Below are 27,106 nucleotides of genomic sequence, written 5' to 3' on the forward strand. Positions count from 1 at the left end.
GCGGACCCATACCGCATCCCCGCGGATAACGGGAACTGGGTAGCGGATGGATCCAGATCAGCGGCGATTTGTACGACGGGAAGATACCCGATCCAGGAAGTGCTGAATACAAGAGCAGAGGGCACAGTTATAGCAAAAATAAATGGAGTGTATTACTGCAGCTGCTATGCCCCACCTAGGTGGCCGATAGAACAATTCACCCAGATGGTCGATCGGCTGACATCAGACCTAGTGGGTAACAAGCCAGTAGTAATTGCAGGAGACTTCAATGCGTGGGCGACAGAGTGGGGAAGTCGCTTTACTAACCGGAGAGGGCAAACGCTGCTAGAGGCTTTAGCCAAGCTGGATGTCGTGCTGTGCAACGAAGGTTCGAGAAGTACCTTCCAGCGAAACGGAGTGGAATCGATAATAGACGTAACATTCTGCAGTCCAAGCTTGGTCGGTGATCTGCAGTGGAGGGTTGACGACGGTTACCCACATAGTGACCATTTGGCTATCCGGTACAGGATAAGCAACGAGGCAAGGAGAGACAGCCGGAGATCTACTCCTACAACCCGGGTGTGGAATGTCGCCCACTTCGACGATGGGACATTCCGTGAAGCTATGGGTCTGGAAGAAAATACAGGATGTTTGAGCGGCGATGAACTGGTTGCGGCCATAACACGAGCGTGTGACGCTACCATGCCGAGGAAGGCGCGACCACGGAACTGCAGGCCACAGGTATACTGGTGGAGCGAGCAAATTGCAGATCTTCGAGCAACCTGTCTCAGGGCTAGAAGAAGACTACAAAGGTCACGCTCGGCGGAAGTGAGGGAAGAACGCATCGAGATTTTCAAAGCGGCGAGGCTGGCCCTAAACAAGGCCATCAAAGAGAGCAAGAAAGACTGCTTCGACAGACTGTGCCAGAGCGCCAACTCGAACCCATGGGGAGACGCCTATCGGGTGGTGATGGCCAAAACAAGAGGAGCACTGGCTCCTCCCGAGCGATGTCCAACGAGACTGAAGATGATAATCGAAGTACTATTCCCGCACCACGGCCCAACCCATTGGCCGCCAGCAGCGAGGGTAGGAGCAGATGACGATGAGGTGGCGAGGGTGACGGTAGAGGAGCTAATGACGGTGGCAAAGTCCCTCGACCCAAGTAAAGCACCTGGTCCGGACGGGATCCCGAATATGGCGTTGAAGGCAGCCATAATGACCAATCCGGAAATGTTCAGGTTAGCCATGCAGAGGTGCCTGGACGAGCGGACATTCCCGGATATATGGAAGAGACAGCGCTTGGTCCTGCTACCGAAACCTGGCAAGCCACCAGGAGACCCCTCAGCGTACAGACCAATCTGTCTAATAGACACGGTAGGGAAGCTACTGGAGAAGTTGATCCTGAACAGGCTGTCACCGTACGTGGAGGAGGCTGGAGGATTATCGAGCGAACAATTTGGCTTTCGGAGAGGACGGTCTACTCTGGTGCCATTAAATCGGTGGTCAACACTGCAGAGGTCGCCATCGAATGTAAGCGGCGCGGTATACGCTACTGCGCAGTAATAACACTCGACGTGCGGAATGCATTCAACAGTGCGTGCTGGATGGAGATCGCGAACTCGTTGCTTCGGCTGAGAGTACCGGTAGGGCTGTACAAGATTCTGGGAAGCTACTTTCAGAATCGAGTATTGATCTACGAGACAGAAGAAGGTTGGCTAGCGCCCCCATCACGACAGGCGTCCCACAGTGATCAATTCTGAGTCCATTGCTGTGGAACGTGATGTATGATGGCGTACTGACGTTGAAGCTCCCGCCAGGAGTCAAGTTAGTGGGATTCGCCGATGACGTAACCATGACCGTGTACGGAGAATCCATCGAGGAGGTCGAATTGACTGCAGCCTATTCAATAAGTCTAGTGGAGGATTGGTTGCGCAGCAAGAAGCTACAGCTAGCGTATCATAAAACGGAGATGATAGTCGTTAACAACCGGAAGTCGGTGCAGGAGGCGACAATTAGAGTAGGCGGTTGCAACATCACCTCCAAGAGATCTCTGAAACAATTGGGGGTGATGCTCGACGATAAGTTAAGCTTTAAAAGTCATGTCGACTACATCTGCAAGCGTGCGGCGACGGCGATAGCGGCACTATCGAGGATGATGGCGAACAGCTCTAGAGTGTGCTCCAGCAAGCGCAGGCTGCTGGCAAGCGTGGCGGTTTCAATACTGCGATATGGAGGTCCAGTCTGGGTGTCGGCGCTGAGCGTAAACTGCAACGTGCGAAAGCTGGAGAGTACTCATAGGATAATGTGCTTGAGAGTCATCAGCGCATATCGCACCGTATCTCGCGAGGCGGCATGTGTACTCGCGGACATGATGCCTATCTATCTGGTGGTGGAGGAAGACGAGGAGTGCTACGCCCTCAGGGGCACACGTAATGCTCGAAGAAATATCAAGGAAGCAACGGTAGCCAAATGGCAGAGGGAATGGGACAACTCGGCTAAGGGAAGGTGGACCCATCGCCTAGTCCCAAGTGTGTCTGCATGGATTAGCAGACCTAATGGAGAGCTAAACTTTGGCTTGACCCAGTTCTTAACAGGCCACGGATGCAGGTGGTACCTGCACAGGTTCGGACATGCGGCTTCTCCCGCCTGCCCGCAATGCCCAGACGTGACAGAAACGGCTGAACACATCCTGTTTACGTGTCCCCGGTTCGAAACGGAGATGAGTGTGATATTGGAGGCATGTGGAATGGACACTACCACCGATAACATAGTCAGAAGAATGTGCTAGAACCCAGAACAGTGGAGAGCGGTCGCAAGGGTGACGTCCAGGATAGCCGACATACTACAACGAAGTTGGCAGATGGAGCAGCAGCAGGTCGCCATCGCGGAAAGCGGACCATGAGTACTCCGCCGCGGAAGTCGTGAACATATATATGTCAATGTTGAATGGGAACGTGGGAACTCTCCGCTGGAGTAGGATTGATCCACCGCCGGGGACTATCCGAGTAGTTCGCGGTTAAGGCGGGAGCTGAATGGCTCAACGGTTACGCAAAAAAAAAAGCTGAATAGCTCAGTGCATGGGAAATCGATGATTCGGAGTAGGCTAGGTCCATCGCCGGGGACCAGTTGAGTAGATCGTGGTGCGCGAATGCACCGAACCTGGGTCATCGGGGCACCAATGAACCGGAAGCTATCTCCACCCGGAATCTTTGGTCTGACCTCGGCACTCGTCCGGTCACCCGTTGACACTTCAGAAAGTGAGCAGAACTGATGCGGGTCGTCGATATCTGGGTAGCTTCTACCGCCGGTGGACTCCCCGTCGGAGTAGGATAGATCCGTCGCCGGGGACTATCTGAGTAGGTTGCGAGTACGTGGAGAGCTAAATGGCTCAGAAAATAATAATAAAAAAAAAGATGTGCTGAATGGCACAAGGAAAAGAGTGCTTTAAGGCTCAAAGCTATTGTGTGCTTACTGGCACAAACAAGGGAGCCAAAGGGCTCAGAAGTGTCGTTTTGGGAGGAGTACGTTTAGTACTGCCTATCCTCCAGAAGTAGTACAGGCGACTTTCCTCTTTGTTTGATTTGAGTCTTCTTCTAAACGTCAACGTCATCGTTAAGGCTCGAGTCAGGTCGCCAGGCTTGGTTGTGGGTTTGGCGGCTGCTGATAGGGTCATCCTTCCTCGTATGCTCAACCGGTGGAACACCAGTGGGACGTCGGGGTTGGGCGCACTCGAACCGGGATAGAGTCGCCGTCGATGGATTCAGGATACATGCCGGAGTACAAAACATTCCTTAATTTTTTGAAATTTCAATGAAAAACAATACTTACAGGGCTCGGAGGCCCGAAGGCCTCCGGTCGTTGCGCAGTATGACAATACCGCGATGGTAGACGTCAGTGTTAGAGGGCCTCTGAAACCTCCATGGTATGTGCAGGGCGCACCGGAAGCACCCAAATTTTTGATATGGCCCGTCGTTGATATGTTGCCGTCAGCTCCACGAATGACTTGGGTGACTCTTCCATATCGCCACTTTAGCGGAGGAAGATTGTTATCCTTGAGGAGCACCATTGTGTCCACTTCGACGTTATTCCGGACCTGAGTCCAGTTGGTGCGTGGATGGAGGCCAGAAAAATAATCCGTAGACCAGCGTTTCCATACTCGTCGAAGGATCTCCTGGTCCTCTTGCCAACGATCGAGGCGATTCCGAGGCCAGGCTCAGGGAAGGACGTCAAGGGTCGATGAATTTAAAAGTGATCCGGAGTCAAAACGTCCAGGTCGTTTGGGTCGGCGGAGATCGGCGTAAGTGGTCTGGAGTTCAGACAGGCTTCAATACGAACCAACAACGTGACGAACTCATCTTGCGACAGAACGGAATTGCCAACGGAAATGCTGCTTAAACGACTTTACCGCCGCCTCCCACAGCCCTCCGAAGTTCGGACTGCAAGGCGGAATGAATTTGAAGCGAATTCCGTCGTTGGCGGTTTGGTTCACAACCGCATTCTGGTGTTGTTGGGAGTGGAATTGTTTGGCTAGTTCTGCTAGTTCTCGAGCAGCTCCTCTAAAGTTTCGAGCATTGTCGCAGTGGATTTCCTCGGGTTTTCCTCTGCGACCGATGAATCACTAAAGTCACTATTTTTGTATTGCCTGTTGTAAAAAAGCACAAAAAAAAATCATTTGTACCTACGCATTATGATCAACCAAATCAAATGTGTTAACGGGCTTGGCGGTCAAGGTATGGCTACCACTTCTGCCTCTTACGCAAAAGGTCGTTAGTTCAATCCCAGGCCCTTTCTATTTCTATCTTCTACGTTACATCTTGACTAGTTCTGGCGGTTCGATATCTGAGCGACAAAGCTCGTTTCTTGCGTCCAATTTACATATACCACCTTTCCATCATTACCACATTAGCAACAACCCGTTAACCAAGGCGAACCTATGCCATGAAAACCCCTAGATTTCAATAAAATTCCGCATGAACTCGTGGCGAGTCCAGAGGCGTTCTCGGTTTACAGTGGGCGAGTGACTGCATCATCAATCCCTTCCCATCCTCGATAGACCGTGAGGACGAGACCAGCGCCGTTATCGACCATTTAAAATACAAGAGCTTTCGGACTGCGTACATTGAAGTTGGAGAGCAAATCCCATGCTTCCATCCATTGGTTCCCTGTGCAATTACGATTGTTCATCAATCAAATCAAATGTGGATCTGGTAGCAATATATTAAATTAAAGAAAAGTGTGTTGTTGAAATCGTGAGGTTATTTCCGATTCATGTCAACTATGATCTTTTTTTCACGAATTTTGTTAAAATGCGAAATGCGAACCTCAAGTATAGAATTATAGAATTTAGGAGTTTTGGTACCAGAACCATGTAGTCTGCGTAGAATAATGAGCAATACGGGCGTCGATGTTAAATGGTTGTTAAATCCGTTTATGATTGTTAAATCCGCCTTGCGATCCTTCGAGATAAGTCTCAAAAAAAAAATTGTAGAAGTGATTCTATTTAATAACAATTAAGAGTATCTTTTCTTCAAAAAACTAGTGTGGAGATGAATGAATTGGTCAGAGTTTTTAAATCTAAAACAAAACCAAAAAACTAATTAGATTTAAAAGATTTTTTAACTCGAGATTTTTTGGCCACATATTTTTAATTAACTTTAATACTAAACTCTGCCATTTAGAAATCAAGGTTATTAGAATTTTTGGATTGGTTTTATTGGATTCTCAAAATTTTCCTCAGAATGCCACGGTAAAAACTTCATTTAAATTTGTTATTAAACCATAGTTCAATAACAGGTAAAATCGTATTTTAAAAATTTCTTCATTATTTTAATTACTTTCAAACAAATGATCATACCAATTATTTATAAACTTTGTGAGTCCAAATAGTCTAGGAATCTATAAGATAAATTTATATAATTCTTTAGCTGTAACTTCGAGCTCATACTAAACAACAAATGTTGTTGTAATCATCCACATAATTTTGTGATACTCATGAGAGTGTCGCAGACGCTGGCCTCCTGCTTTCCTCCTCTCCCTTCTTACGATGAATATTGGCGTGGCCAGTAGCAGTAATCATCATGCTTTTGTTGTTTTTGCCTTTTCTTGATTTCTGATAGCATTCTACATAAGGATATCAAAAATAACACACTAGTTTGCAATCTACGAATTATACAGTCACTATGTGGTCACTTTTTCTGCAATTGGAAAGTTACTATTTGGTCACTTTTTTGTCATCGTTGTCATCGTCACTATTTTGAACGGCATTCATCGCTACCAGCTCTGCAAGGCAGATGAAGATGGCGATATAGCACTTAGTAGAAACTGCTTTGCGATTCTTCCGATAATTGAATGGTCCACATAGGTCAACGCCGGTGTTGAGGAAAGACAAAGAAGGCATTACACTTTCTGGGGGCAAATCTCCCATGAGTGGCAGTAGTAGGCTTACATCGAAAACAATTGATGCATGAATGAACCACACTCCGTGCCAAGTTACGAATGCGTAGCGGCCAGAACATTTCCAGGACACTTCGCCACACGCAATGGTGGTCCGGCGAGTAGATATATGCGATGATAGTACCCCATAGAAATTTCAGTTAGCGGGTGACGAGCCGGAAGGATCATTGGATGCTTTCTGTCTTCCGAAATCAACGCATTTTTAAGGCGCCCACCAACACGTAGAATGCCATCCATCAGAACAGGTGCAAGATTCTTCAAAGGAAAAGTCGACTTCACTCGTCCATCGGAAGCTACTGATGCGATCTCGTTTGGAAACACTTCTGTTTGTGCTAAACGCACCAATGATGAAATGGCTTGATTTAGTTCAGTGGTTTGTAGAAATCCTAATCTGCGACGAAAGTGGTTTTCTGGCTTGATATTGTAGACGAAACGTTGGATCAGGGCAATTAGACGAACTAGTGATGCAAAGGACGAACGTAGGTGAAATAACTGATTCGGTTCCTGGGTGCGAATCGGTAGCAACACGGATCGTTCTTCTAATGCTTCAGCTGGAAGCTCCTGTAATTCCGCTTGTAGGAGCGGAGGCCAGAAGCGTGATGGCTGCTTCAACCATGGCGGTCCTGTCCACCAAACCGTGGACTCCTTCAGCTGATTAGGTTCCATCCCGCGTGATATAATGTCCGCAGGGTTGTCCATGCCCGATACATGAGTCCATATATCATTCGCTGTTAGGTGTTGGACTTCTGAAACCCGATTCGTCACAAAAGTTCTCCACCTGGAGATAACCGAATTGAGCCAGTGAAGCGTTATCGTTGAGTCCGACCAGAAGAAGGATCGGGTGTTCAGAGCGATGCTGGAGTTGACCTTATGGTACAAATGACTCAGTAGTAGAGCCGCAGATAGCTCCAGCCTGGGTAGACTGACCCTTTTCTGCCTTTTCGAGTCTCCGAGTGGGACCACTTTGAATTTGGCAGTCATAAGACGCACGGAAATGCTACCGTCTTTAGAGAAGCCGACATTTACTGGAGCGTTGTCAAAGGCTACCCAACGTGGAACGGAAATTGATGGTATGGCATCCAGACTGTTGTGGAAAGCAAGCCGATACTGTTGTTGGTGTTCATCGAGAGGATCATCCCAAGAATGTGAGCTTCGCCAGAGGGTTTGAACGAATATTTTAGCCATCACTATCACCAGACCGACCAACACTAGAGGGTCAAACAGTTTTGCAGTATCCGATAATACCGTTCTTCTAGTAATATAGTTCGTGAGTGACCATTTAGGAATGGTATAGTGGAGGAGATCGGTTGCCGGTTTCCATATCAACCCCAGAGTTTTTATGGTAGACTGTGTGTCCAGAGCAAGCATCGAGCTCTCGTCGCGTAGTTCAGATGGTATGGCTGACAGTATGGCATTGGATTTGGATGCCCTTTTACGTAGGCTAAACCCAGCTGACTTCAGTAGGTTCCGAAGCTGGATACATAGTTGTGCTCCATCGTCCTCGTCTTCGACTCCGGTGAGCATGTCGCCTATATAGAAATCTTTGGCTAATATTCCCGTGCTTGAGGGAAATCGTTGGATCCTTGTTTAGACAAATCTAGAAGGCACCTGGTGGACAAATACGGCGCCGAAGCCGTACCATAGGTGACGGTGGTAAGTTCGAACGTTTTCAGTTGCTCCCGACTAGAACTCCGCCAACGGATACGTTGAAGAGGGAAGTCAGTTGGATGTACACGGATCTAACGATACAGTTTTTCAGCATCTGCGACAATGGCATACTGACGCATCCGAAAGCGAAGCGAAATTGTGTACAAGTCATGATGTGGAAAGAATTATCGTTGACGTCGTTGATTTCTCGCATGTGGTTGAGTTGCAAGTACTCCGTTATGAACGCAGATTTGGGTTGGCATCCAGTCGACGTTCCAGTGCATGGAATCTGTTAACCGCAATATTATTGGAGCGCCCGAGCTGGAACAGAACATCGGTGCGCTTGGGTAGTGTTACCACGAATGGTGATGAAATCCCACCTTTCCGGCTGCAACCCAGCCGAAAACGGTGTTTTGTAGAACAGGCTGCTCAGGGCCAAGCTTCCTAAAATCATCCAACAACAGGAATTCATAATAAAGCTCCATTCAAAACAGCAGATCTATCGGGCCTGGTTCATGGAACTTCGGATCGGCGAGGGTCCATCGAGAGGAATCAACTGCATTCGCTGGAAGCTCACAGGTGCTCTTCTTCAGGATGTGTCAGGGTTCAACGGCAGTATAATCCGAACAATGCGAGCCCATTCGTACGTCCACAGCTTGGTTGGAAACGATCAGGCTGTTTCCTACTCCACCAATTTCTTGACGACAGGGATAGCGATTAAGTTTCAGCTTCTGTTCCCGGTTATCAACGAAAGTTGCGATGCTAGATCCAACAGTGCTCTGGCCCACTGTGTGCTTCCGTCTGGACTGAAAATCTAGATGATGGCAGTTTGTAGCAGAACTGTAGCTGGGATATTTCGACTGTGACCAACGAGAGAGGTGGAAACGAGACTTGAGGCTTGGGTGGCGGCAGAGGGTGGATGTGCTTCTGAAGAAGAGGTTGATCGAGATGGCGAGGATACTGCTTCGAGGAGTATGATTGGTTTGAACCGGAACCAGCAACAAACGGTGTGCTTGGTTTGCGCTGGGAGGACGAGTGATTGCTAGGAGGTTGGTGTAGCATAGTATGGTGCTTCTGGTTGCAGACACGATATCCGCTGGACGGTGGTGAGGAAGAGAGACAATTGATGCAGAGATTCTTCCTTTTCACTTGCTCGAAGCGTTGGGATACGGCCATCTTCAGGAACACTTCGCATTTGAATGGTGAGTAATGGTTCTTCGAACAGAACAGACAGAAACCCGGCGTCGAATTAGTAATGGTGTGGACTGTATTGAGTTTCGATTATTTCAACGGCCGGTATGATTCCGATTTGGGATATTCAGATAAACGAGACCTCGCAGATACCAACGACTGTAGAACCATGAGATGCGTACGCAGGAATTCCATCAGATCATTGTATTGAGGAACTTCAGTAGACCTATGATGGGCTTCCCATTGCCTGAGGGTGAAGGGATCGAGGCGGCTGCAAACCATATGAGCTAGAAGCACGCTTCAGTCATCCGTTTGAATGCCCATTTTTTTAATTAGGCATAAGTTGCGCTCGAAATCGTCAATGAGACGCATTAGGGACTCATAGCATTCACTTTTTATTGGTTCAATGGAGAATAGTGAATCAAGATAGCTTTTGACCACCAACTTCTTGTTGTCGAACCTTTTCTCCAATAACTGCCACGCAACAGCATAATTTGCTTCAGTGAGTTCAATTGACTCAATAACCTTTCTAGCGTCCTTGACAAGTGATGCTACGAGATACGAAAATTTATCTATCGCCGATAATACTATGGGCAGACATACCGTTGTAAATGCGTTGTACGCCTCAAATTGTATGTCTGTCACCATTTACAACGCTAGAATCACGGAAGCAACGCGATACCTGCGTGGTTTCTGTACCATCATCGTACAGCGTTGTATGTCTCTCTCCATCCACAACGATGAAATCGAATAGGAATCATGCGCTACAACCGTTGTACCCGTACCAACCTCGATGTGCGTTGTAACAGCGTTGTTCTGATTGAATCTCGCATTTTCAGAAGAAAAAAAGGCTTTCTTTCTCATTTGATTACTGTTCGTTAGATTACAGATACAAATTTGTTTTATTGGATTTTAAAATATACAAGTTTCGTGGGCAGCAGGGACTATGTCCAAGGGCTTGACGATCCCTCCCCAGGCCATCTGCGAGTTGTGGTGCTTGCCTAGGATGTGGTGGGGTTTGACAGTGGGCCCTGTTAAACCTCTATAAAAAGCTGCATGTATCCGCAAGTAGGCCCCACCAAAGCGACCGTGTGCCGCTCAAAGCGCACAAGCCCAAGTCCTGGTGTTAGGTGGGACGCTAAACAGCCCTGACACGACGGCCCTCCGACGAGACAGGAGGTTTGCGCAGGCCCAATAAGCCGCCTAGAAAACCAATCATTACGAACAATATAAGAGATAATGCGACTCGATATAATCGGCAAAGACCTAGGCGACGAATACAGGATCACGATTGGAAGCTTGGAACATGGAATTGCAAGTCGCTAGGTTTCGCAGGTTGCGACAGGATGATCTACGATGAATTACATCCCCGCAACTTCGACGTCGTGGCGCTGCAGGAGATTTGCTGGACAGGACAGAAAGTGTGGAAAAGCGGGCATCGAGCGGCTACCTTCTACCAAAGCTGTGGCACCACCAACGAGCTGGGAACCGGCTTCATAGTGCTGGGTAAGATGCGCCAACGCGTGATTGGGTGGCAGCCAATCAACGCAAGGATGTGCAAGCTGAGGATTAAAGGCCGTTTCTTCAACTATAGCATCATCAACGTGCACTGCCCACACGAAGGGAGACCCGACGACGAGAAAGAAGCGTTCTACGCACAGCTGGAGCAGACATACGATGGATGCCCACTGCGGGACGTTAAAATCGTCATCGGTGACATGAACGCACAGGTAGGAAGGGAGGAAATGTATAGACCGGTCATCGGACCGAATAGTCTGCACACCGTATCGAATGACAACGGCCAACGATGCATAAACTTCGCAGCCTCCCGCGGAATGGTAGTCCGAAGCACCTTCTTTCCCCGCAAAAATATCCACAAGGCCACATGGAGATCACCTAACCAAGAAACGGAAAACCAAATCGATCACGTTCTAATCGACGGTAAATTCTTCTCCGACATCACGAATGTCCGCACTTACCGCAGTGCGAATATTGAATCCGACCACTACCTCGTTGCAGTATGCCTGCGCTCAAAACTCTCGACGGTGTACAACACGCGTCGAAGTCGGACGCCGCGGCTTAACATTGGGCGGCTACAAGACGGTAGACTAGCCCAAGAATACGCGCAGCAGCTGGAAGTGGCACTTCCAACGGAAGAGCAGCTAGGCGCAGCGTCTCTTGAAGATGGCTGGAGAGATATTCGATCCGCCATTGGTAGCACCGCAACCGCTGCACTAGGCACGGTGCCCCGGATCAGAGAAACGACTGGTATGACGGCGAATGTGAGCAGTTAGTGGAAGAGAAGAATGCAGCATGGGCGAGATTGCTGCAACACCGCACGAGGGCGAACGAGGCACGATATAAACAGGCGCGGAACAGACAAAACTCGATTTTCCGGAGGAAAAAGCGCCAGCAGGAAGATCGAGACCGTGAAGAAACGGAGCAACTGTACCGCGCTAATAACACACGAAAGTTCTATGAGAAGTTGAACCGTTCACGTAAGGGCCACGTGCCACAGCCTGATATGTGTAAGGACATAAACGGGAACCTTCTCACGAACGAGCGTGAGGTGATCCAAAGGTGGCGGCAGCACTACGAAGAACACCTGAATGGCGATGTGGCAGACGAAGATGGCGGCATGGTGATGGACCTGGGAGAACGCGCGCAGGACATAATTCTACCGGCTCCGGATCTCCAGGAAATCCAGGAGGAGATTGGCCGGCTCAAGAACAACAAAGCCCCTGGGGTTGACCAACTACCAGGAGAGCTATTTAAACACGGTGGTGAGGCACTGGCTAGAGCGCTGCACTGGGTCATTACCAAGATTTGGGAGGAGGAAGTTTTGCCGCAGGAGTGGATGGAAGGTGTCGTGTGTCCCATCTACAAAAAGGGCGATAAGCTGGATTGTAGCAACTACCGCGCAATCACATTGCTGAACGCCGCCTACAAGGTACTCTCCCAAATTTTATGCCGTCGACTAGCACCAACTGCAAGGGAGTTCGTGGGGCAGTACCAGGCGGGTTTTATGGGCGAACGCTCCACCACGGACCAGGTGTTCGCCATTCGCCAAGTACTGCAAAAATGCCGCGAATACAACGTGCCCACACATCATCTATTCATCGACTTCAAAGCCGCATATGATACAATCGATCGGGACCAGCTATGGCAGCTAATGCACGAACACGGTTTTCCGGATAAACTGACACGGTTGATCAAAGCGACGATGGATCGAGTGATGTGCGTAGTTCGAGTTTGGCATTCTCGAGTCCCTTCGAAACCCGCAGAGGGTTACGGCAAGGTGATGGTCTTTCGTGTTTGCTATTCAACATCGCTTTGGAAGGGGTAATACGAAGAGCAGGGATTAACACGAGTGGTACAATTTTCAATAAGTCCGTCCAGCTATTTGGTTTCGCCGACGACATAGATATTATGGCACGTAACTTTGAGAAGATGGCGGAAGCCTACATCAGACTGAAGAGGGAAGCTAAGCGGATCGGACTAGTCATCAACACGTCGAAGACGAAGTACATGATAGGCAGAGGTTCAAGAGAAGACAATGTGAGCCACCCACCGCGAGTTTGCATCGGTGGTGACGAAATCGAGGTGGTAGAAGAATTTGTGTACTTGGGCTCACTGGTGACTGCCGAAAATGACACCAGCAGAGAAATTCGGAGACGCATAGTGGCTGGAAATCGTACGTACTTTGACTCCGCAAGACGCTCCGATCGAATAGAGCTCGCCGCCGTACCAAACTGACAATCTACAAAACGCTAATTAGACCGGTAGTCCTCTACGGACACGAGACCTGGACGATGCTCGTGGAGGACCAACGCGCACTTGGAGTTTTCGAAAGGAAAGTGCTGCGTACCATCTATGGTGGGGTGCAGATGGCGGACGGTACGTGGAGGAGGTGAATGAACCACGAATTGCATCAGCTGTTGGGAGAACCATCCATCGTTCACACCGCGAAAATCGGACGACTGCGATGGGCCGGGCACGTAGCCAGAATGTCGGACAGTAACCCGGTGAAAATGGTTCTCGACAACGATCCGACGGGCATAAGAAGGCGAGGTGCGCAGCGGGCAAGGTGGATCGATCAGGTGGAAGATGACTTGCGGACCCTCCGTAGACTGCGTGGTTGGCGACGTGTAGCCATGGACCGAGCCGAATGGAGAAGACTCTTATATACCGCACAGGCCACTTCGGCCTTAGTCTGAATAAATAATAATAATAAGTTTATTTTGAAAATGTTCGATTCGCGTATATATTTATTTATATTTCAAACAAACTGGCATATATGTATTCATACACATATGTGCTAATGAGGAGTTTTGCACTCGTTTCAAAGATGAGCATGAGCATGAGCATGAGCATGATTGACCGCCCACGGTTGCTGCTCCATTATTGCCAGGTCGGCAGTAATTACACAGAGAACCAACAGATGATGTTTGGGACTAACATCATCCTCAATGTGTAAGAACTGGTGACCCAAATATTAAGCAATACCAGCGCCGGCCGTGTCCGAATGCAGGTCAATTAAGGAATGGGTAGGAGAATGTTGACGTGATACTCGCTTTGATGGAAGCCGACGAGTCATCTGCACTTCCACGAGAAATCACTGGGATGTTGGATACATGGGGTAGGTATTGAAGCAGGGTTCGTTTTGGTAAACTATATGCCGTGTATAGCGTGTAGTTTGATCAATTCAAAACATAATCGAACGAACACTAATTATTTTAATTACCGACCGCACTAAGCAGAACAAAATTGTCGATGACCAGCCGATCTCTCTGCTAACCGCACAAAGCAGAACAACATTTTCGATGACCAGCCGATCGTTCTGCTTACTGACGCGAACTGAATCTTCACTTTCTAATTATTTTACTCTCCCGCACAAAGCAGAACAACATTTCGATGATCGGGCGATCGTTCTGCTAACCGCACAAAGCAAAACAAATTATGTGATGACCGGCCGATCATTCTGCCTACTGAATAAATCACGACTGTACGTGACCTCTAAATGCTGAACATTTGTCTTTCAAGTAACAAACAAACATGATCTACTTTTTTTCACTCAATTCTGATAGAAAATTTGATACTCCTAAATAAACGTCTCTGAGGCATGTTTCAAGATTGCGATTAATTAAATCTATTCACATATCGACCGCACAAGCAGATCAAAAGCTTCTGATTCTCGCGAACAATCTGCATATCTAATAATACATGAAAGGCAAAAACGCACTCTGATCTTTTTTCTTTTACTTTTTTCCGCCATTACTTGCCTTCTGGAAAAAAATGAATGAATAAAGCGATGAAAAACAAGCGAAATCAGACCATCAAAATACACCATATTAGATACTTACTTTCACTGCTTCATATTTGTCTTACCTGCATTCGTTATCTAGATTAAACCCGTCAAAAATTATGAAAATCATGAAATATTATGAACATTCTTGTAACACGTACATTAACTACAACTTAAAGGGTTCATTCATGTTCGACCGTTTCAAGATTTGGACCTATCCACAAATAAAATCTTGTACAGCTAAAATATAATGGTACTGCGGCCGTGCACAAACTGGGGCAAACTCACAAAAAACTTTGCAGGAGCAAATTCAATCAATTCTACGCACTAATCTGCAATTAGGGATAGTGATTGACCACTATGTCAACGGCTATGGGCGTTCAGATCCGGAACCGTTTAAATGATCCGGATCTTTGAAGTGAGTGAATAATTCGAAGCTCACTTTTTGGAAGATCCGGTTCACCAGATCAGCAAATTATCTAACAAATTGTAAGGAAATGACAATATTATAAGTTTATTGTAGATTTTATATAAAAGTGTTGTACGTTTGAGAGCAAAAGAGGGTTGAAATTATTGTCTGTACGAGTCAAAAGTGTGGTTTTGAATGACAACATTTTATATTAAATTTCTTTCGACCTTCGTTCACCTTTCAGTAATTTAGTGGACTTGAGTAGAAAGAGCTTGCCTCAAAAGCAAAGGCATGTTTAGTTAGTAAATGCATTGATGCATGCACTTAGGAAACATCCATACATCACACTACGGGACGAGGAAAGATTAGAGGTGATGGGAAAAGTGACGATGCAATGAAAAAAAATTTAAATAAAAGAGCTTAATGGAGTTTCCCTTACTTCTGAATTAATAAGCGTATAGAAACCTCTATTTGAAGAAGACAATAAGAAAGACCTATCTAGCTATCCAGCTATCCTAAAGGTATTTGGGTTGATCTCACCAAAATCGAATTCCTCCCTCGACCAGCCATTCATCCTGATGATGTCCAATCTTCAATCTTTACGAGCGCGGCACACATAACAAAGCAAATCAGTTTGTCCTTTTAAACACCATGCTGATTTAAAGGTTTTTTAGATAGTCCTCTAATTCAAAATTAAAATTTTCTGTCATTTTGAAATGAAACAGAATAAATGACGGAAGCTGCAACGCAGAAAAAAAAACACGTTCACTCGCGACCACGGCACACTACGATCTCCTCGAGTTTTGCACTCGTTTCAAAGATAAACAAAAACTAGAAAACGTATATACCATATAATAAGTGGAAGATTTTTTATCTAAAATCCAAATTAATGACTATGTATATTCAAGCAGAGAAAAAGAAAAACACAAGAAATATGAACGATTTAAATACCCTGAGTTTTTCTGACTTTCCAGACCATTCCTAAGAAAGTTCCATGCATGAAAATATGATGAATCCAAAATATAGAAAGTATCATTGCTTACAGAAATATATTTCCAAATTTACATTTTCTTTTTGTAAAGCGGTCATAGAATCGAGACATATTTTTAACTCAAGCATGACTATAAGTACTCATGAACACTATTGGAACTCATGAAATTCCTGAATTTTCAAAATAATTCTTTGCATAATGGAAAATGAAATGTTTAAATAACTGGAACGAGACATAAACAAGATCCCAGTTAATACTCTCAAGCGTCCACAATGTAAGTTGGACTGAAAGTCAATAAAGATTTTGTATAGCCTAATATAACGATCCTTGCAAGTTTGAATCCTCGAAGTTATCCTGAGTTAAGGTAAGCTATATAGCAAGAAGAATTTGTAGAATGCCGGAAGTAATTCTGGACTTCCCTTGAAGGTTAATGTACATTAATCACATCCAATAATAAACACGATGATAAAGTTAAAAAAAATCATATGTTTAAACATTGTCTTCCTATACTGTTATGGACTTTTTAGAATTATTATCAATATTGGAATTTGAGAAACAGGAATATAAACATTTTTCAAAGAAATTCATGGAATTTCGTAAACAATATACTAGACAAATTCATAGAGAACTCCTGCAAAAAAAAACTATCGAGAGAGCACTCGTAAAGTTTTATGGGATCGTTGAAGACATTGAATAAGAAACTTTTGAATAAACTCCACAAACATTCCGTGAAGATTGTGTAAAAATCATTAAGGTGAAAAATTGTAAATTGAAATAAATTCTGCCAACACCTGCTCTATGATATAACAAATATTTTGTAGACTCTCTCTCCAGTACTTGGATATCTCGACCTAGAATACGTATAATTATAATATGACAAGCGCAATGCTTTAAAAAGAAAAAAATAATACATTGGACCAAACTCTGCGTCTTGGTGATTGATCCGTTGCAGGAATTCGTAAACTAAATTTTCTCCACATTTTTCTTAAAATTAAGATAGGTTTCTATACTTCCTGCTCCGCTTGATCAAAAATTGTTTTTTTTATGTTACTCTGAATTGCATTCGGCATTATTAAACCTTTCTTCGAACATTCACTAAAATAATTACCCATGTTCTTGTTTACGTACGCACGTGCTTTCGAACGAAAGTTGAAGCGCATTCTCGTTTACGCCAGCAAAATCAAATGGAGAAACCGTTCGAATGAATCACATTCGTTCGAAAGTATCGTTCGTCCGTAAACAAAAATAAGGGTGAATAATAGAACATCAAACCGAAATCAAATATCTTTTGAATTACTTGGAGGGGCTATACACGTATTACGTAAGCGATTTTTTGAGCTTTCTACTCGAGACGAGCCAACCCAGGGCTGAAAGTCTCGCTAATAAAGACAAAAAAAAGCTTTCTACAGTATTCCCTTTGGAAAAAATCATGTGTTCTATTTCATTTGGATCGTTGGAAAATGTTAGCTCTGACGTGGTTATTTTTGCGTAAAGTACTTTATAAACCTTCCCAAACACAATTGAGATTATTCAGCCCAGTGCTTAGAAATATCATTTCAGTGTCATAGGATTGGATTGGGATGGCATTCCAAAGGAATTTCAGGAGGAATTTCTTGAAAATTTGTTGAAACATTCTAGAGAAAATTCTTAAGGGTTTCATTAAGAAGGTATTTCTGAATGTATTGCTGGAGGAATTTTCCAAAGGAATTCTTGAAGGATATCCGGATAAACTCCTGGATTAGTTTTGGAAGAAGTCTCGGAGTTATTAACGGAAGAATTTCTGGAGATTTTTTGGAAGAAGTCCATAAACAAATTTACTAATTAATTACTTGACCAATTATCCCGAGAATATATTTATCAAATATTCTTTATATTAAATTCTTTTACAAAATACATTGCTTTGAGATTTAACTTCATCATAAATCAGAGACGGTTCATGAATGTATTAATATCGTTATCTCAATTAGTTGTAGATCGTATATCGTAACGTATATCAACGATTCATGGTGATTCATATCATTATTTTTTTTCAGAAATGATTTAGTGTAATTGAATATCGACTAAATTATTTCCTTTTGCATAAATAACTTTGATAGAGTTTGACGATGATTGGTAAATAATAATAAATAATAAGCTATAGGCCATTTTAGGAAGCAAATTCGGTTAGCTGATCAAAATTGTATTATTAACTGATAGGACGCCTAAATCTTTTGTTTCGCATTTTCTCAACTGTCTCTCATTTGACAAATAGAAAGTAATTTTGGTTTTACAAAAAAGGATTATATTCCATCAATGATCAGCTGATCAAAATGCGAACCAATTTTTTTCTTCGCTGCCCCTATCGAAGTACGGCACAGCCATAATTTATACCATGCTTTGATTTTTTTTAACAGTGAATTATATTTGCGGTACTTGAATGAAATTTACCCAGCATTTTTTATAACTTTCTTATATATAATTTTCACATCATTTGCAAAATCTTGATTTTCAGAACAGTATTTTCAGTATGCGTACTTCCCACAGCGATATATGGTTCACTCTTTTTGTGTATTTCTCTCTATTTTGTGTGGCCGAAATGAGAGCATGGTGGTGTTTGACAGTTTCTAATTGAATAGCGGGAGAGTTTCCAATCAGAAACAAAACCTATGTGAGCATAAGGATAGCAATGAAAAAACAACACAAATGAATGCCAACAACCATACTCGCATCAGCCGAAATCTACCCGTTCTGAAGGTTGTTCTCTCTTCGCTTTTCTTCCTATTCTCTCAGGTAAGAACAAAATGTATGTCTGTCACCATGCTCTGTACACTTACAGCGCTGTACGCTTACAGCGGGATCAGTACACAAGGCCGAATCACAAAAGGCCGAAAATGTTATAGCATACCACAAAAGGCCGAAAACCCAGAAGGCCGAACCACGAAAGGCCGAATGATACAAAAGGCCGAATAACACAAAAGGCCGAATCATTACAAAAGTTTCAATCTTCCAACCAAGATAACTTGGAATACTCAAAAATTAACGTTTACTTTTATTATGCTGCCAAATAGAGAAAAACTTGTCCACGTGTTTTGCAGCTACTAGCAGCGATGTAATTAATCTTATTCAGTTAAGGTATTTAACGTCAGTTCAACGTCGAAGTTCAATCTTTCAACTGAAATAAGTGGCGGTGTTTATAGAGTCAATTTGAATCCTTATATATTGCATAATAAATCAATCTTTATTGCAGTAATAAAAGGATGAACATAACTGAACACTGTATACATATAAATATTAGCACTTTAAAGTGCTGATGCAGTAAACTTATCATCATCAGTAGTATTGGGAAAAGTCAAATTCCCAAATCTAATGCAAGAGCCCGAGTTAAAATCCACCGGATTCAAGGCTCACAGAACCACATAATCGAATCTCCGATTTACATAAATGTAGGAGTTGTGCGCATCATGAAGCTACTCACGATCTAATTGCGACATCAGAAGCTAAACAAAATCAACTTTTCCAAATATAACATTTTTAACTAAAAGCTGTATAACTCACTGTAACTCACTGTTCTCAATTGTATTTCATTTTTTCCTAATTTAAGAGAAACTGACTTTTGGCAAGAAATCACAAAATAATCCGAATAATCTATATTAAGTAATTAAGTAATTAATATTAAGAAATTAGCCGTTCAACATTTGGCGCGCGCTTGCTCCGGTCCACTTTGTTGGTCTGCCGAGTTTATTCGGCCTTTCGTGATTCGGCCTTATGTGGTTTCGGCCTTTTGTGATTTGGCCTTTTGTGCATTTGACCTTTTTCGGTTTCGGCCTTTTGTGCATTCGGCCTTTTTTGCTTTCGGCCTTTTGTAATTCGGCCATTCGTGATTCGGCCTTTTGTGATTCGGCCTTTCGTAGTAGACCCCTTACAGCGCATTTACAACGGTATGTCTGCCCCTAGTATAACTGAGTGTTCGAATCGATCAGAGATTTGTAGGTGTCTGTGAAAGTGATCCATTCAGAAATGGATCCATCAAAAGTGGGAAGTTTCACTTCGGGGAGTTTGATGCGAGATTAAGGAACATTGCGCATTAACTACCGCTCGAGACTCAAACGGTTTGTCTGGAACTCTTTATATACCATTTCGATCCTTTGCTTCCATCCTTCGAGTTGGTGCCCATTGCGAACAGGGTCAAAACCTTCCATCAGCTCCCTTAGCTTAGACATCTTCTAACAATCAAACAACAAAAAACAGCGATACAAAGCAGTTGACCAACCTGAACAACCAGAGCACACTATGCACCTCAACTGGACAATCTTCCGAGATCAGTTGTAATTAAGGACCTTTTGCGCACTTATAGTTTTATAGTTTTTCACCCACTGCAGCTTTGGCTCACATGCTCTTATAAATTTGCAGCACTGTAGTCGCTAACTCGCGCCGATTGCGATGCACTTTCTTTCAAACTCCCCGAAATGCGTCGATCCACAGGCAGCTGTTCAATAGCAGCACTGTGAGCACTTTGGCGGTTGAACAACAGCCTTATACGTTCTACATGTAGCAGTACCTACTTGTTTTAAACATTAAAAAAAATCCATGATAATAACGGAGCAAATATTTACAAAACAATAAAAAAAATGATCACTGTTCCCCGGATTACGGTACTACACCCATGACTCCGGTACTAAACCTTTCAAGGTAGTATGACGCAGCCTCGACAATATGGAGGAGCAGGACCCAGGGTGGTGTTGTTTTCTTAACCTTTTAAATCTGAGTGGAGTTGGAAGCCATACACTGGTTCTTCCAATCTTGACTAACGATTCTGTTAATCCAAAATCTGAGATCAAAATGAAGTCAGTCAGGGGGAGAGAAGTGGTAAAAATCCGGCTTTAGTGACCGGGAAGGGATTGGAATGTTATAGCCATTGAAGAAGAAGAAATAAAAGAAGAAGCAGAAGTAGAAGAAGAAGAAATGGAAAATAAGCAGAAGTAGAAGAAGGTCCGTTTATCAGTTAGTGGTATTGATTGAAAATCGAATGCGGGCTTGGTAGTCATATGGCTACTGCTTCTGCCTCATACGCAGGAGGTCGTGGGTTCAATCCTAGGTCCGTTCCATTCTCCTACTCTGTATCTTTCTCTTTATTTCTCATGTTCTAGCAATCGCTAGAACTGGAAATGGACTTCCATACCGTTTCCATTACTATTCCTATACCTTTAACTTGAGTATTCTATCAGTAACCTGATAGAATTGGAAATGAACTATAGAGCTCGTTTCCTACATCCAATTAGAATTTCCATCAGTTACCTTCTCCTATCTATCACATTGGCAGCTCGTTAACCAAGACGGACCTCTGCCTCTCCAACCTAACCCAGAAATTCCACCAAATTCCGCATGAACTCGTGGCAAGTGCAGAGGTATATTCGGCTTGCAGTGGGCGAGTGATTGCATCATCATTTCCTCCCCCTTCCCTATATTGACTTGCATTCTGACGTGGCAGGCGCCAGTATGACCTAACAAATGAGATCACCAGTACTTGTACATTGAAGATGTGTGCTAGTCCCAAGCAAACATCTGTTGGTTCCCTGTGCAAGAACAGCTGATCTGGTCATAATGGAGTAGCAACTACGAGCAGTCAATCAAGCTCAAGCTCAAGCTCAAGCTAGTTGTGTTGATTGAAAATCGAAGTGTTGTTCTCATTAATTTGAACAATTTTTCGATCTATTCATATAAAAATGAACAACTGTCGGTCCTTCCCGTATCAATTATTTGTGACTATCATTATTATTATAATGTATCAATTATATGCGACCAATCATTAATCTATATCAATCTTTTTTCAAAAAATATGGTGAACTGATGATGAAAAGAATAGAAAATCCGTAAAATACAATATACGTTTACAAATTGCCTTGAATGTTTGATCAAAGTCAGATCAATATTATTCGAATACTTGTTAACTTTTGTAACGTCCATATATAAATAAAAATGTATAATATGTATTGTATATCCTTCATGTATCCTATTCAGTTTTATTAGACTAATTATTTCTCCTAAAATTGTGACCTGCTAATCATAGCATTCGTCGTTCTCGTTCTCCTCCCCTTACAGGGTGACCTTGAATCCACCGATGGGCTCGACTCGGATGACTCGTCCACCACGTACAAACAGGTGGTCGTGGCCGTTTGTGCCATGGCCAAAAAGTCCCAGTCCAAACCGATGAAGGAAATCCTTACCCGGCTGCAGGAGTTCGAGTACATCCGCATGATTGTGTTCAGCGAGGAGATCATTCTGAAAGAACCCGTCGACAAATGGCCCCTGTGCGACTGTCTGATTTCGTTCCACTCGAAGGGTTTCCCCCTGGAGAAGGCCATCCAGTACGCCCAGCTGCGGCAACCGTACGTGATCAACAACTTGCACATGCAGTTTGATATACAGGTAGTAAGGATCGGTTTAGTTTCGTTTTGTTCTGGGCAGAGGTATTGTTTGAAAGAGGAAATATTTTTGTGCTTGTGGTTTCTGGATTTCATTTACAGGATCGAAGACGGGTGTATTCCATTCTGGAGAAGGAGGGCATTGAAATACCGCGGTACGCGGTGTTGGATAGAGATTCACCAGATCCAAAACGTGAGATTAGTTTTAGATTAGTGGAGGGAAAATGTCTGCTCTAATGGTTGTACATTGTTTGCAGAGCACGAGCTCGTAGAATCAGAAGATCATGTTGAGGTGAATGGAATCATTTTCAACAAACCTTTTGTGGAGAAACCCGTATCGGCTGAGGACCACAATATTTACATATACTATCCGACGTCGGCAGGTGGTGGTAGCCAACGACTGTTCCGAAAGGTTGATGTCTTATTTAAGGCATGTGTAACAAAGTAGATCATTGAAAACTTGATTCGTTGTAGATCGGTAGTCGGAGTAGTGTGTATTCGCCGGAATCGCGGGTTCGTAAGACCGGATCTTTCATCTACGAAGACTTTATGCCAACGGATGGAACAGACGTCAAAGTGTACACGGTGGGACCTGATTATGCCCACGCCGAAGCGCGCAAGAGTCCGGCTCTCGATGGGAAGGTGGAACGGGATAGCGACGGCAAGGAAGTCCGCTATCCGGTCATCTTGAGCAACGCAGAAAAGTTGATTTCGCGCAAGGTTTGCCTGGCGTTCAAGCAAACCGTGTGCGGATTCGATCTGCTGCGTGCCAACGGAAAATCGTTCGTCTGTGATGTGAACGGGTTTAGCTTTGTGAAAAACTCGAACAAGTACTACGACGATAGTGCGAAGATACTGGGGAATATGATTCTTCGAGAGTTGGCTCCGACTTTGCACATACCGTGGTCGGTTCCGTTCCAGCTGGACGATCCGCCCATCGTGCCGACCACGTTCGGGAAGATGATGGAGTTGCGTTGCGTTACGGCCATCATCCGGCACGGTGATCGAACGCCCAAGCAGAAGATGAAGGTCGAGGTGAGGCATCAGAAGTTTTTCGAAATATTCGAAAAGTACGACGGCTACAAGTACGGACATATCAAGCTGAAGAGGCCCAAACAGCTGCAGGAGATTTTGGATATAGCAAGGTCGTTGCTAGCGGAGATTCAAACCAAAGCGGCTGACTCAGAGATTGAGGAGAAGCAGAGCAAGCTGGAACAGCTGAAGAGTGTACTGGAGATGTAAGTTTGGCTGGTGTGGGGTTATCCAGGAGTCACGCGATTGTTATGTATATACTTGTCTTTGATTGAAACAAGTTATTCTAAATGTTTTTCAACACGGCGCATTCTGTAAATAAATCATTCATTTTTGTTAATTGAAACTTAGTGATCAATCATTCATTAGAGGTGTGTACCGTCGGATCAAGCTGTCGACTGTTTTTTTTGCATCACGTCCGCCGACATGTTCGCATCGAGGTGCCACCGTTTTATGTCCGAGTGATCTATTCGGCCAAACGGCTTTTTTGGTCAAATAACCTGTTCGGCTAAACGATATTTTAGGACAAACGGTTTTTTCGGCCAAATGACCAGTTCGGCTGTATATTCTTTTTGGGCCGTATGTCGCTTTCAGCAACATATTTTTTTGGCGAAACCATTTTAGTCCGTTTCGATCGAATTGAATTTGAGCTAGATGACTTTCGGCTTACCGTGTCATTTGGTCAAGTGGCTTTCGAACAAATGGCTTTCTGCCGAAAGGATTTCGGTCAATTGACGGGAAGGATCGAAAACCATTTGTCTGAATTTATTTTGGCCGAACAAACCATTAGACCGAAACCCATATGTCTGAAATGGTCGTTTGACTAAAAAAAACTATTTGACCGAAATGACAAGCAGAGCCCCTAAGCCGAGAGCCCGAACAAAACATTAGACTGAATCTCATATGGCCGAAAATGTCATTTGCCCGAAATGGAAAACTGGTAATTTGGGCGAAGGTCCTTATGGTCAAAAGTTATCGAACGGGTCGATAAAAACTTAAAAAATGTAGGTAAAATAGTTTGTTGATATATTGCAAGTCTTTGTGTTCAGTTTTGCGGAAAAAAATTATAAAATAATTACGATTGCACTATTCCAACATTTATTGAAGCCTTTTTCATCAAACCACAAATCAACATAGAATTGCTAATTTGTTCTTTGTTTGGGTTTCTTCCTTTTCCCGGTAGATTAGTAAACGTGTAGTGTTTCCCGAGCTTGTTGATCATAGATTTTATAGTCAAAATACCGCTTGTCCAAATTATTCGTCGTGATACTTTCAAACTAATTTTTTATTCAGTCCTTATTACTATAGACACTATAGGTTCCATAGACGAGCTGAGGTGAAGGCGAGTGTAGCCAAACGAACTGCCAGTTAGTGTAGCCAAACGAGCGTGACGTCACTATTACAACCCAAGCAACGCAGCGTGTGACGTCAAATTTGCGTGGTACACTGTGAAAAAGTGAAAAAACACACTTAATCGAAATAACCCAACCGTGCCTGCGCTCGTCTATGGAACCTATAGTGTCTATACTTATTACCCGTTTTGCCAAATGACATTTTTAGCAAAATAGCCCTTTAGGTTAAACGACCATTTCGACCGAACGACTATTTCGGCTGGGCAAACAGCTTTTGGCCAAAGTACCACCGCCATATGTCGCTTTCGATCATATATCTAAATTTCGGTCAGATGGAATTTGGCAAGATGACTTTCAGCCAAATGCATTTCCGTCGAATGACTTTCGACCTAACGACTCTTCCCCGTTCAAACTTGCGTTGATTTTTTTTAAGATTTTTTTTGGACAATGCAAAGAGCTTCTCATAGACAGTACAGTTTTCCGTGAAATTCACAAGTTTCACGTAGAAATTCTGAATAATTTCAATGGAAATCTCTATCACTCTACAGGAATTAACATTAGTCCGCAATGGTAAGATAACTTTTTTACAAAAACGATTTAAACAAGTCACATGGGTATAACACAAAAGGAAGCTACACCAATCGCGTGATTCGTGGGACACCTGAATAAATGAAGGGAAAACTAATGCTTATCGATATTTAAGGTACGGCCACTTTTCCGGAATCAATCGTAAGGTGCAGATGAAATATCAACCAAAGGGACGGCCCCGTGGATCAAGTTCTGACGATGGTAAACATCATTCTAGTACGTTGTAATTTGCGTTTTGTTCATGTAGTACCTTAAATACCCTCTGTGTATGTCTGTCCCGTTTGGATTTACTCAAAATTGCGAAACGCGCCTTCTCTTCTTTCGCTTGTCGCTTGTCGATTCTTTGTGTTTCCCGCTCACCCGCTCGTCTCGAATAACTCTAAACCCTTTTTCTTCGGTTTTTCTTCTCATGCTTGTTCAACTCATGTGCAACAGTAGATGCCCCGAAGGAACCGTCTCTGGTTCTGATACTGAAATGGGGTGGAGAGCTTACCCCGGCCGGCCGAATCCAGGCTGAGGAACTGGGAAGGATTTTTCGCTGCATGTATCCCGGTGGGCAGAGTCGAGATGGCAAAGAAGCTCCCGGTGCGCAGGGTTTGGGTTTACTGCGATTACATTCCACTTTTCGTCACGATCTAAAAATCTACGCATCCGATGAAGGTCGTGTTCAGATGACGGCAGCCGCCTTTGCGAAAGGTTTGCTAGCCCTGGAAGGTGAACTGACACCGATTTTGGTGCAGATGGTGAAGAGCGCCAACACCAATGGGTTGTTGGATAACGACTGTGATTCAAGTAAATACCAGAATATGGCCAAGTCACGGCTGCATGAACTAATGCAAATCGATCGCGAGTTTACAATTGAGGATAGGGCTGCGATCAATCCGGGCAATGCAATCAGCATCAATTTGGCTATGGACTTTGTAAAGAACCCGGTGAAGTGTTGCGCACATGTTCATTCGTTGATCCAGTCGCTACTCGGGGTAGTCGCCGTTAAGCGGGACGATTTGAAAACGAGAGATGCAGTACTGTATCATGGAGAAACCTGGGAATTGATGGGTAGGCGATGGGGTAAAATCGAGAAGGACTTCTGCACGAAAAACAAAAATTTTGATATTTCCAAAATTCCGGACATTTACGATTGTATCAAGTACGATCTGCAGCATAATCAACATACGTTACAGTTCGATTTGGCAGAGGAGCTGTACATTTACGCCAAGTACTTGGCCGATATTGTAATACCACAAGAGTACGGTTTAACCGTACACGAGAAACTGACAATTGGACAAGGTATCTGTACGCCACTGTTGAAGAAGATTCGTGCAGATTTGCAACGAAACATTGAAGAAGCGGGTGATGAGAGCGTCAATCGACTGAATCCACGCTACAGTCACGGAGTATCTAGCCCGGGAAGACACGTCCGCACTCGTTTGTACTTCACTAGCGAAAGTCACGTGCACTCCCTTTTGACAGTTCTGCGCAACGGTGGACTGTTGAACATCCTGACCGACGAACAGTGGCGCCGAGCCATGGAGTACGTATCGATGGTATCCGAACTAAACTACATGTCGCAGATTGTGATAATGCTGTACGAAGATCCGACCAAAGATCCGTTCTCGGAAGAACGGTTCCACGTCGAATTGCATTTCAGTCCAGGGGTAAATTGTTGTGTACAGAAGAATCTGCCGCCGGGGCCTGGCTTTAGGCCGCACAGTCGTAACGATTCCGTCACTTCGAAGAATGCGGTGAGTGTTGATGACT

The 27,106-nt window shown here is 44.2% G+C and overlaps 1 protein-coding gene across 28 annotated transcripts in view; it reads left to right on the forward strand.

Moving 5' to 3' along the window:
* LOC134205888 (inositol hexakisphosphate and diphosphoinositol-pentakisphosphate kinase 2) overlaps positions 1-27,106 on the forward strand; it is a 95,934-nt gene that overhangs the window by 38,101 nt on the left and 30,727 nt on the right. For 15 of the 28 annotated variants that reach the window (XM_062681576.1, XM_062681575.1, XM_062681573.1 and 12 more), the window contains 6 exons: positions 22,054-22,383; positions 22,479-22,569; positions 22,634-22,788; positions 22,851-23,614; positions 25,464-25,564; positions 25,784-27,090. In XM_062681576.1, the coding sequence (XP_062537560.1) occupies positions 22,054-22,383; positions 22,479-22,569; positions 22,634-22,788; positions 22,851-23,614; positions 25,464-25,564; positions 25,784-27,090 (2,748 nt within the window). The remainder of the gene's footprint in view (positions 1-22,053; positions 22,384-22,478; positions 22,570-22,633; positions 22,789-22,850; positions 23,615-25,463; positions 25,565-25,783; positions 27,091-27,106) is intronic. The other 13 variants (XM_062681559.1, XM_062681562.1, XM_062681567.1 and 10 more) reach the window with 7 other exon arrangements.

The sequence above is a fragment of the Armigeres subalbatus genome, chromosome 1 (assembly GCF_024139115.2).
Source record: "Armigeres subalbatus isolate Guangzhou_Male chromosome 1, GZ_Asu_2, whole genome shotgun sequence".
In the NCBI taxonomy this organism is placed as follows: Eukaryota; Metazoa; Arthropoda; class Insecta; order Diptera; family Culicidae; genus Armigeres; species Armigeres subalbatus.